This window comes from Pleurodeles waltl, chromosome 4_2 (assembly GCF_031143425.1).
Source record: "Pleurodeles waltl isolate 20211129_DDA chromosome 4_2, aPleWal1.hap1.20221129, whole genome shotgun sequence".
NCBI classification, from domain to species: domain Eukaryota; kingdom Metazoa; phylum Chordata; class Amphibia; order Caudata; family Salamandridae; genus Pleurodeles; species Pleurodeles waltl.
The window spans coordinates 1045806705-1045819142 of NC_090443.1; the positions used below are offsets into that span (position 1 = coordinate 1045806705).

Below are 12438 nucleotides of genomic sequence, written 5' to 3' on the forward strand. Positions count from 1 at the left end.
GGTGGAAGATATTTTTCCTTTCTAGCCCCCAGTATCTGGAATTCTTTAGCACTCCATCTTCGTACAGTCCCCAGTGAAAGTCTGTTTAAGGCTCAACTGAAGAGCTTCCTGTTCCATGAACTGTAAACTTTGGCCCAGATTTACCAAATAGTCAGCACAGCGTAGCAGCAAAAAATGCTGCACTGCGTGAGAAGGAGGGAGCGGAAGAGCGTCATATTCACATAGAAATGGCTCTCTCCTCCCCTCTCCCTAGCGCCGGTGCTTATTTTAGCTGCCAAGCGCCACACACCTTAGCGCCATAGTGCAAGGGTGCGTGCAAGAGTCTAGCATGGGTTCTGTGCTGCAAGGGTACCCTTCTTGTACAAAAACAATACTACGCTTAGACACTCTTTAACCCTTTTCCTACATTGTATGTGAGCTGCACAGTGCAGCACGCATGCAAAGCCGGAAAAAAAGGAGGAATTAGAATATTTCTCCTTTTAACACCTGCTTTTAAATCTAGTGCTTTGCGCTGCTTTGCATTACTTTTAGGGTACATTGAAGCGCAAAACAAGTTATGCGCGGGAAAGTAAATTAGGAAAAAAACATTTCGTGCTGGTTAGCCTCACGTTTGTGACGCTAACCCTGCGCAAAATGTTTGTGTATGTCCCCTTTGTCTTTAATTCCATAACTGTCTTAGCGCCAGGAAGCTTCTTATGGCGCAGAAGTTGTCCTATATAAATTATTTTTTATTCAATCATTCATCCATTCATTGCTAATTTCCGTGTTTGCAAGGGGAATACGTATTGTGTAGGTGCAGTAACCTATTTACAGGCACTCGTGTTATTTTGCTTTGTATTTTTTAGGTTGGATTAAATTATTTTTATTTTTGTTGTAAATGCAGCCAATAATTACAGGAACGCATTGAAAGAGCACATCTCAGAAAGACCCACGTCCACATAAAATGTCTGTCTATCCTGAGTGCTGAAGAGTGACTTCAAAAGATACAGCTGAGGCCATAGTTCTCTTTCTAGTAAACCAGCAAAATCTGGGAGGTGGGGGAGTTTGAAATCTTCACCGCTATATCCGGGGGAAAGCATTGGTATGGCTTCTCTTCTGACACAACAGATCATAGGTGCCTCTGATTAACCAAATTATTTGCTTCTTTATAAGGTAACTAATTCAGAAAGAAAAGATCATATCCTTCTAAATTTTCCATGGTTCACTTTGAGGTTGGGGTTGACATTCTCTGCTGCAGTACATATCTCCAAATATTTACTGTGGGAGTCACTTAAGTCCCCTCCTGATGGACAACTCTAAGTTTCCCACCTAAAGTATGTCTGAGAAGTACTGGCCCGGATCTAGGCGCCATTAAAGTATTACCATGTCTATTTAACTGAGCCTGGTCATCAAGTCTGAAGAAAGAGTTCTGCTTGGTGTGCAACCAAATAGAAAGTTAGGCTGGTTGTACCCCTTGCTCCCTCTATGCGCTGGACCTTGCTGGCCTGATTTGGGGCCGGTTTGGACACAGTGCTTACCTGTACTTTACCAGAGGTCCCTGAAGGATGAGTCCTCCGAATGCATTGTAAATTTCAGACAAAAACACACTTTCTTGTACTGCTTTGGGTATGTAATGCTGAGGTAAGCTGTGCCTAAAGGATGAAAGCCCTCTTGTAATCAATGATGGGGGCATGAGTAAAACACCATTATCAGACCCCAGACCACCCATCCTTCTCTCCCCTGCCCTCCCTCTGTTACTGGACTGTTCCTTCAAAGATGGATCGAAGCGTACCTGCCACGAAGACCGACGTGAGGCCGAAGAACATGCCCAGGGCCATTCGCTTCAGCGCCGATGGGAAGAAGTTTCTTCGCATGAGGAAGGGGTCGATGAATCGGTCTTTGAGAGGGATAAGAACCAGGAGAACGATGACGTTGGCCATCAGCAGCCAGGCTTCTGGGATCTGGAGCGAGAGAGAAGGGAGAGGGTGAGCAAGTAGAGAGGGGGGCAGAGGAGTGAGGTAAGGGGAGGTGCTGCCTTCCTACATGACCCCACTCAAGCAGTTAAGGGAGTATTCATCAAAGAGTGAAATGGGTGAAAAAAAAGGGAATTCGCTTAGAGATACCTTTATTAAATTTGTTCGTCAATCCGTGAAAGGAGCCGTACGACTCTTGTGGAGATTGGCTCTTAAGTGGGAGAGTGCCCAAATAATGCCACCTGAGTGCACCATTCCCCTTGCTGACGCTAACAAGAATGCCACCCTGGGAGGACACCCTCAATATACATGGCTGAGGATGGCAGCAGAGGTCCAGGAAGAGGTCTTGGGGCATGAGGAGTGCTTAATTTGTGCCAGTGTTTGCTGGTGCTCAGCACCAGCACTTATTTGTAAACACCGGCACATGTTTATGAGAGCAGACCACATGGTGGCGCTCTCAGCCAATGTTCTGAGCTTAGTACGAGTGTTTAGCAATTAAGTGTATTAAAAAGATTTATACAATTTGGACTTCCATGTGATGTCTACAGCTTGGGGTGACCTGCAGTAGTCCAAAATGTCAGACTTTAAGTGTGATGGTTAGTAGGTAATGCTGGCACTGCCATTTTGCAGTAATGACAGGAGCTGTGGGTGGTGCTGGCTGCAGGGGAATACCTTGGGCCCTGGAACTTTATATATATATATATATATTTTTTTTTTTTTGGTTTTCAAATGAAGCGCTGATGGGGAGGGGGATAGTGACAATAAACAGGACCAAGGATGCTGTCTGACTCTAAGGCACCCATCTCCATCAATTTTACCCACGAGACCCAAACTACAACTCTATCACGCAGACGTCTTGGCGAGCACCTTGATTACATAATTACCAGAGATTATTTCATAACCGGTGAGCAACAGCGATCAACCACCACTGATATATATATATTTATATGCAAATTCAAGCCAAGGATTTCATTCCACACATCTGAAACACTGATCGATGCAGTAGTCCTAGGAAAAATTGTTTGATGCGAAATCCCTCTGGTAGGTCTGGCTCAATGGACAAAGTACTATGTTTTTTTTAAAGGAAATTAACCTCACTAGTCACCCCCAGCACCTCCGACTCATGCCGTGACCATCAGGAAGGCTGGTTGTCCGCTAAAAAGAAAGTTGTATACAAATATTGATTCTAGTCTCCAAAACAATCAACGTCTCCTCCCAAACTACCTCTCTAATGACCTCTCAGTTGCCACTCGAGATCTACACTCCGATAGTTTGAACCTCCTAGTCCCACCCAATCCTCTAAGGACAGCTCCTCACTCCTGGTACTTCATTCCACTGGTTCTTCCTTTGCGTGGCCTGTACTTGGCCAGGTGGCGTCTCACACTCGAGACCGGTCCCAAAGGCCCCTCTTCCATAGTCACAATGATGACTACCCCAACTCTGTCTCTCTTCCGGCACACATCTACTCCTCGCCTGAGTAGATTTCACCTTAGATGCATATATATATATATAGATATATATACATATATATATATATCTTTGTCAACCCTTTTAATCAGACGTTGCATCTTCTTGCGGAACACTGAGTTCTTGCTGGTGGCAAGTGAGCTCCAAAGATGCAAAGATACATCTACGAATTGAGAGAACTGAAAGCCAACTTCCTAGTAGGTCATCCCACCCCTTTCATGCTGCTTGTGTGCAAAGTGGTGAGTTGGCTCTTGTGCTCTCACTGGAGAGTTTAATCAAAACAGTGTCTAAATAGCATTTGGCTGCCAGTGGTCTTGGTCATTATTTAAGGTTACAGACTAATAAATGACGTTTGTTCCTACTCTGGCAAATACAACAATTTCTCTCATCTTTGTTCAGTTTTGGCCACACATACAATGAGCATTTCTCCTGCAGGTTGCTGTCTCTCTATGACTAAATGATGTCTCAGTGCACTAGGAGGTGGGCATCCAGAAATGTTGGGTGAGTGCTCAAGACTGTTTGATTTAAGTTAGACTAACCTAAAACTAAGATCTCAGCCTAACCACTAGTAAATAACACTTAGTGGAGGGTCCTCAAAGAACCTAATACATAGTCTTTCTTCAATTTCTATAGCAAACACTGAAGACATGCATTTTACCTTGGAGTCAGTCCAACCTGTCTTGGAGTTTGAGAGGACTGTGGTACTAGAGAGTTAGCTGCAGTACATGGGAACTAATACTGAACTCGGAAATCAGCATCCATTGTACTCAAAGAGGGTGTTTGGAAAAACAGCCACACAGACATGTTTGTGTACTTGTAGAATTAACCGACCTCTTGTGCGTGTCCAGCTCTTGTAATCCTGAGACAACATTGTGACAAGTTGTCAAACATCTCTTACCCAGGACATCCCAGAAAATGAAGTGACTGGGCTTTTGTTCGTAGTGTAGTGAACCCACCCTAGGCAAACATTCGAAGTTCTAAACCACATGCGCCATTGTTACTATGCCTTACCAGGAATACGCTGTAATGCCACAGGTGGTGTCACAATGTGCAGTGGTCTGCTTACTCTCTGGAAAGTGAAGAGTACACATCAAACATGTGTAGGAAAGTAGCCCTTTCTAACATGGTTACCCCCCACTTTTTGGCCCGTTTGTCAGTGTGTTTGACTGTGTTCACTGGGATCCTGCTAACCAGGACCCCAGTGATTATGCTCTCTCCTCTAAATTTGGTTGCTGGTAGCTTTTTATCCCCACAGTTGGTTTACTGGTCCCCCCATGTAAGCCCCTAGTATATGGTACCCAGGGCATTGGGGTTTGGGGATCTCTATGGGCTGCAGCAGTTATTCTGACACCTATAGGGAGCCCATGCAAAGGGTTCTGCAGGCCTGCCATTGTAGTCTGCATGAACCGGGTGCACGCACCCATTTTCACTATAGGTCATTGCACCAGGTCACTATAAGTCACCAGAGGGTAGGGTGCAGGTACCTGTGTGTGAGGGCACCCCTGCACTAGCAGAGGTGCCCCCACAAACTCCAGATCCATCTTCCTGGACTTTGTGAGTGTGGGGACACCATTTTACGCATGTGCTGGACATAGGTCACTACCTATGTCCAGCTACATAATGGTAACTCTGAACCTAGGCATGCTTGGTATCAAACATGTTGCAATCATACCACAATACTTTTGCAAGTATTGGAAGTATGATTCCATGCAATCTGGGGGCTCATTAGAGGACCCCCAGCATTGCCAGTACAGCCTTCTGATGTTTTCCAGGCAGCTCCAGCTTCTGCCACCTCACAGACAGGTTTCTCCTCTCTTGCTGCTTGAGCAGCTCAAGCCTAGGAAGGCAGAACAAAGGATTTCCTTTGTGAGAGCCGTGTTACACCCTCTCCCCTTGGAAATAGGTATTCCATGGCTTGGGAGGGATAGCCTCCCCAAGCCACTGGTAAGCTTTGAAGGGCACATTTGATGACCTCCTTGCATACACCAGTCTACACTGGTTCAGGGACCTCCAGTCCCTGCTCTGGCACAAAACTGGACAATAGAAAGGAGAGTGACCACTACCCTGTCTGCCACTGTAGGAGGCTGGACTGGCTTGTAGTGAGTACCAAGGGGTACTTGCACCTTGCACCAGGCCCAGTTATCCCTTATTAGTGTATAGGGTGTCTAGCAGCTTAGGCTGATAGATAATGGTAGCTTAGCAGAGCAGCTTAGGCTGAACTAGGAGACGTGTGAAGCTACTACAGTACCACAAGTGTCACTTGCACAATATCATAAGAAAACACAATACACAGTTATACTAAAAATAAAGGTACTTTATTTTTATGACAATATGCCAAAGTATCTCAGAGTGTACCCTCAGTGAGAGGATAGGAAATGTACACAATACTAAAAATATGCAGTATAGTCTTAGAAAACAGTGCAAACAATGTATAGTTACAATAGGATGCAATGGGGACACATAGGGATAGGGGCAACACAAACCATATACTCCAAAAGTAGAATGCGAACCACGAATGGACATCAAACCTATGTGACCTTGTAGAGGGTCGCTGGGACTATTAGAAAATAGTGAGAGTTAGAAAAGTAACCCTCCCCAAGACCCTGAAAAGTGAGTGCAAAGTGCACTAAAGTTCCCCCAAAGACAAAGAAGTCGTGATAGAGGAATAATGCAGGAAAGACACACACCAACACTGCAACAATGGTGGATTTCCAATCTAGGGTACCTGTGGAACAAGGGGACCAAGTCCAAAAGTCACAAGCAAGTCGGAGATGGGCATATGCCCAGGAAATGCCAGCTGTGGGTGCAAAGAAGCTTCTACTGGACAGAAGAAGCTGAGGTTTCTGTAGGAACGAAAAGGGCTAGAGACTTCCCCTTTGGTGGACGGATCCCACTCGCCGTGGAGAGTCGTGCAGAAGTGTTTTCCTGCCGAAAGAACACCAACAAGCCTTGCTAGCTGCAAATCGTGCGGTTAGCGTTTTTGGACGCTGCTGTGGCCCATGAGGGACCAGGAGGTCGCAAATTGGACCAGGAGGTAGAGGGGACATCGCGCAAGACAAGGAGCCCTCTCAGCAGCAGGTAGCACCCGGAGAAGTGCCAGAAACAGGCACTACGAGGATGCATGAAACGGTGCTCACCCGAAGTTACACAAAGGAGTCCCACGTCGCCGGAGACCAACTTAGAAAGTCGTGCAATGCAGGTTAGAGTGCCGTGGACCCAGGCTTGGCTGTGCACAAAGGATTTCCACCAGAAGTGCACAGGGGCCGGAGTAGCTGCAAAAGTCGCCGTTTCCAGCAATGCAGTCTAGCGAGGTGAGGCAAGGACTTACCTCCACCAAACTTGGACTGAAGAGTCACTGGACTGTGGGAGTCACTTGGACAGAGTTGCTGGATTCGAGGGACCTCGCTCGTCATGCTGAGAGGAGACCCAAGGGACCGGTAATGCAGCTTTTTGGTGCCTGCGGTTGCAGGGGGAAGATTCCGTCGACCCACAGGAGATTTCTTCGGAGCTTCTAGTGCAGAGAGGAGGCAGACTACCCCCACAGCATGCACCACCAGGAAAACAGTCGAGAAGGCGGCAGGATCAGCGTTACAGAGTTGCAGTAGTCGTCTTAGCTACTATGTTGCAGTTTTGCAGGCTTCCAGCGCGGTCAGCAGTCGATTCCTTGGCAGAAGGTGAAGAGAGAGATGCAGAGGAACTCTGATGAGCTCTTGCATTCGTTATCTAAGGTTTCCCCAGAGACAGAGACCCTAAATAGCCAGAAAAGAGGGTTTGGCTACCTAGGAGAGAGGATAGGCTAGCAACACCTGAAGGAGCCTATCAGAAGGAGTCTCTGACGTCACCTGGTGGCACTGGCCACTCAGAGCAGTCCAGTGTGCCAGCAGCACCTCTGTTTCCAAGATGGCAGAGGTCTGGAGCACACTGGAGGAGCTCTGGACACCTCCCAGGGGAGGTGCAGGTCAGGGGAGTGGTCACTCCCCTTTCCTTTGTCCAGTTTCGCGCCAGAGCAGGGCTAAGGGGTCCCTGAACCGGTGTAGACTGGCTTATGCAGAAATGGGCACCAAAAGTGCCCATGAAAGCATTTCCAGAGGCTGGGGGAGGCTACTCCTCCCCTGCCTTCACACCATTTTCCAAAGGGAGAGGGTGTAACACCCTCTCTCAGAGGAAGTCCTTTGTTCTGCCATCCTGGGACAAGCCTGGCTTGACCCCAGGAGGGCAGAAACCTGTCTGAGGGGTTGGCAGCAGCAGCAGCTGCAGTGAAACCCCAGGAAAGGCAGTTTGGCAGTACCAGGGTCTGTGCTACAGACCACTGGGATCATGGGATTGTGCCAACTATGCCAGGATGGCATAGAGGGGGCAATTCCATGATCATAGACATGTTACATGGCCATATTCGGAGTTACCATTGTGAAGCTACATATAGGTAGTGACCTATATGTAGTGCACGCGTGTAATGGTGTCCCCGCACTCACAAAGTCCGGGGAATTGGCCCTGAACAATGTGGGGGCACCTTGGCTAGTGCCAGGGTGCCCTCACACTAAGTAACTTTGCACCTAACCTTTACCAGGTAAAGGTTAGACATATAGGTGACTTATAAGTTACTTAAGTGCAGTGTAAAATGGCTGTGAAATAACGTGGACGTTATTTCACTCCGGCTGCAGTGGCAGGCCTGTGTAAGAATTGTCAGAGCTCCCTATGGGTGGCAAAAGAATTGCTGCAGCCCATAAGGATCTCCTGGAACCCCAATACCCTGGTTACCTCAGTACCATATACTAGGGAATTATAAGGGTGTTCCAGTAAGCCAACGTAAATTGGTAAAATTGGTCACTAGCCTGTAAGTGACAATTTGAAAGAAATGAGAGAGCATAACCACTGAGGTTCTGATTAGCAGAGCCTCAGTGAGACAGTTAGTCACTACACAGGTAACACATTCAGGCACACTTATGAGCACTGGGGCCCTGGAGAACAGGGTCCCAGTGACACATACAACTAAAACAACATATATACAGTGAACAATGGGGGTAACATGCCAGGCAAGATGGTACTTTCCTACACAACCCCCCCCCCCCAAACGAAGGACAATAAGACTAGCCATGACCTGATGAGTCTTCATTGTCTAAGTGGAAATATCTGGAGAGTCCATCTGCATTGGAGTGGCTACTCCCAGGTCTATGTTCCACTGTATAGTCCATCCCCTGTAGGGATATGGACCACCTCAACAATTTAGGATTTTCACCTTTCATTTGTTTTAGCCAAAGTAGAGGTTTGTGGTCTGTCTGAACAATGAAGTGAGTGCCAAACAGGTATGGCTTCAACTTCTTCAGTGCCCAGACCACAGCAAAGGCCTCCCTCTCAATGGCAGACCAAAGCTTTTCTCTAGGGGTCAACCTCCTACTAATAAAAGCAACAGGTTGATCCTGGCCCTCAGAATTAAGTTGTGATAGGACTGCCCCTACTCCTAATTCAGATGCATCAGTTTGGACATAGAATTTTTTAGAGTAACAAGGGCTTTTCAGGACAGGTGCAGAGCACATGGCCTGCTTCAGCTCCTCAAAAGCTTTCTGACAGTTTGCTGTCCATAATACCTTTTTAGGCATTTTCTTGGATGTGAGGTCATTAAGAGGGGCTGCAATGGAGCCATAGTTCTTAATGAACCTCCTGTAATACCCAGTGAGGCCTAGGAAGGCTCTCACCTGAGTCTGAGTAGTAGGGGGAACCCAATCAATAATTGTTTGGATTTTCCCCTGAAGTGGTGCAATCTGTTCCCCACCAACAAGGTGTCCCAGATAAACCACCTTACCCTGCCCTATCTGGCACTTTGAAGCCTTGATAGTGAGGCCTGCCTTTTGCAGGGCCTCTAAAACTTTCCATAGGTGGACCAGGTGATCATCCCAGCTGGAGCTAAAGACAGCTATATCGTCCAAATATGCTGCGCTGAAAGCTTCCAGCCCTTGCAGGACTGTGTTCACCAACCTCTGAAAAGTGGCAGGTGCATTTTTCAATCCAAAAGGCATTACAGTGAACTGGTAATGTCCTTCAATGGTTGAAAATGCAGTTTTAGGTTTAGCATCTTCTGACAATTTGATCTGCCAATACCCTGCAGTCAAGTCAAAAGTGCTTAGATACTTGGCAGATGCCAGTGTATCTATGAGCTCATCTGCCCTGGGTATAGGGTGAGCATCAGTTTTGGTTACCAGGTTGAGACCTCTGTAGTCTACACAAAACCGCATTTCCTTCTTTCCATCTTTGGAATGGGGTTTTGGTACAAGTACCACAGGAGAAGCCCATGGACTTTCAGAGTGCTCAACCACTCCTAGTTCTAACATTTTCTGGACCTCTTGCTTTATGCAGTCCCTGACATGGTCAGGCTGCCTATAGATCTTACTTTTGACAGGCAAGCTGTCTCCAGTATCTATAGTGTGCTCACACCAAGAAGTGGTACCTGGCACAGTAGAGAAGAGTTCAGAGAATTGATCTAGGAGATTTATGCAATGGTCTTTCTGCTCAGAAGTAAGACAATCAGCCAAAACTACACCTTCCACAAGAGCATCTTGTTCTGTGGAAGAGAAGAGATCAGGTAGAGGATCACTGTCTTCTTCCTGTCCCTCATCAGTTGCCATGAGCAGGGTGAGATCAGCCCTGTCATAGTAGGGTTTCAGGCGGTTGACATGGAGCACCCTAAGGGGACTCCTGGCAGTGCCTAAGTCAACCAAGTAGGTGACTTCACCCTTTTATTCAACAATTGTGTGGGGTCCACTCCATTTATCTTGGAGTGCTCTTGGGGCCACAGGCTCCAAGACCCACACTTTCTGCCCTGGTTGGTACTGAACCAAAAGAGACTTCTGATCATGCCATTGCTTCTGGAGCTCTTGGCTGGCCTGAAGGTTTTTACTGGCCTTTTTCATATACTCAGCCATCCTTGATCTGAGGCCAAGTACACAGTCCACAATATCTTGTTTTGGAGCTTTTAAAGGTTGTTCCCAACCCTCCTTGACAAGTGTGAGTGGACCCCTAACAGGGTGTCCAAAAAGAAGTTCAAAGGGGCTAAAGCCCACTCCCTTCTGGGGTACCTCCCTGTAGGCAAAAAGGAGGCATGGTAACAGGATATCCCATCTCCTGCGGAGTTTTTCAGGGAGACCCATAATCATGCCTTTGAGAGTTTTGTTAAATCTCTCCACCAGTCCATTAGTTTGTGGATGATAGGGTGTAGTGAACTTATAAGTCACACCACACTCCTTCCACATGGCCTTTAAGTATGCAGACATGAAATTGCTTCCTCTGTCTGATACTACTTCCTTTGGGAAGCCCACCCTGGAAAATATTCCCAGGAGGGCCTTTGCCACTGCAGGAGCTGTAGTGGTCCTTAAAGGAATAGCTTCAGGATATCTTGTGGCATGGTCCACTACCACCAAGATAAACCTATTGCCTGAAGCAGTAGGAGGGTCAAGGGGGCCAACTATGTCAACCCCTACCCTTTCAAAGGGAACCCCAACCACAGGCAGTGGAATAAGGGGTGCCTTTGGGGTGCCACCTGTCTTTCCACTGGCTTGACAGGTTTCACAGGACTTACAAAAATCTTTTGTGTCCTCAGACATCCTAGGCCAATGAAACAAGGGAACAAGTCTGTCCCAAGTTTTCATTTGTCCCAGATGCCCAGCTAGTGGAATGTCGTGTGCAAGAGTTAGGAGGAACTTTCTGTACTCCTGAGGAATCACTAATCTCCTGGCAGCTCCAAGTTTAGGATCCCTTGCCTCAGTGTACAAGAGGTTGTCCTCCCAGTAAACTCTGTGAGAGTCACTGACATCCCCATTAGCCTGTTTGACAGCTTGCTGTCTTAGACCCTCTAATGTGGGACAGGTTTGCTGTGCCACACTCAGCTCCTCCCTGGCAGGCCCCCCTTCACCCAAAAGCTCAGCAGTATCTGCTTCAAGCTCCTCTGGTGTAGGTTCTGCACATGGAGGGAATTCTTCTTCCTCAGAAGTAGAATCCACTGTAGAGGGAGGGATAGTAGGAAGTGGTTTGCTTCTACTAGCCCTAGCTTTAGGGAGCACTTGGTCCATTGTTCCAGGATCCACGCTTCCCTGTCCTTTTTGCTTTTTGGCCTGAGCCCTGGTTAAAGCAAAAATATGCCCTGGGATGCCCAGCATTGCTGCATGGGCCTCCAACTCCACATCTGACCAAGCTGATGTCTCCAATTCATTTCCTAGTAGACAGTCTACAGGTAAATCTGTGGCTACCACAACTTTCTTTGGACCAGTAACCCCCCCCCCCCAGTTGAGATTAACAACAGCCATGGGGTGGCTAAGTGTGTTGTGAGCATCGGTTACTTGGTACTGGTGACCAAGTAGGTGTTGTTCAGGGTGGACCAGTTTCTCTATGACCATAGTCACACTGGCACCAGTGTCCCTGTAGGCCTGAACCTCAACACCATTTATTAGGGGTAGCTGCTTGTACTTATCCATATTAAGGGGACAAGCAACTAAGGTGGCTAAATCAATAGCCCCCTCAGAGACTAACACAGCCTCTGTGGTCTCCCTAACCAGACCAACCCCAACTAAGTTACCAAAAGTGAGCCCAGCTACTCCCTTGGATTGGCTATTAGTAGGTTTGCTCCCACCACCACTGCTATTAGTAGGGACACTAGGTGTAGCAGTAGGGGTTGTAGTGGTAGGAGGCTTGGTGCTTTTCTTTCGACAACTGAGATCTGTTGTCCAATGGCCTTTTACTTTACATAAATAGCACCATGGTTTCTTTTCTTTGTTTTGATTAAAGGAGGATTTGGACCCACCACCCCCACCAGAGTGTTTTTGTGGGCCTGATGAAGACTCATTTTTAGATTTGTCCCCACCCTTGTCAGAAGACTTACCATCCTTCTTCTTGCCATCCTTGTCACCCCCTGTATGAACTTTTCTGTTCACCCTTGTTCTGACCCATTTGTCTGCCTTCTTTCCCAATTCTTGGGGAGAGGTCAGATCAGAGTCCACCAAGTACTGGTGCAACAAATCAGACACACAATTAT

At 47.2% G+C, this 12438-nt stretch overlaps 1 protein-coding gene across 1 annotated transcript in view; it reads right to left on the reverse strand.

The window, feature by feature from the left end:
• SLC15A3 (solute carrier family 15 member 3) overlaps positions 1–12438 on the reverse strand; it is a 115038-nt gene that overhangs the window by 34113 nt on the left and 68487 nt on the right. The window contains exon 5 of the mRNA XM_069233033.1: positions 1772–1940. Coding sequence (XP_069089134.1) covers positions 1772–1940 — 169 coding nt within the window. The remainder of the gene's footprint in view (positions 1–1771; positions 1941–12438) is intronic.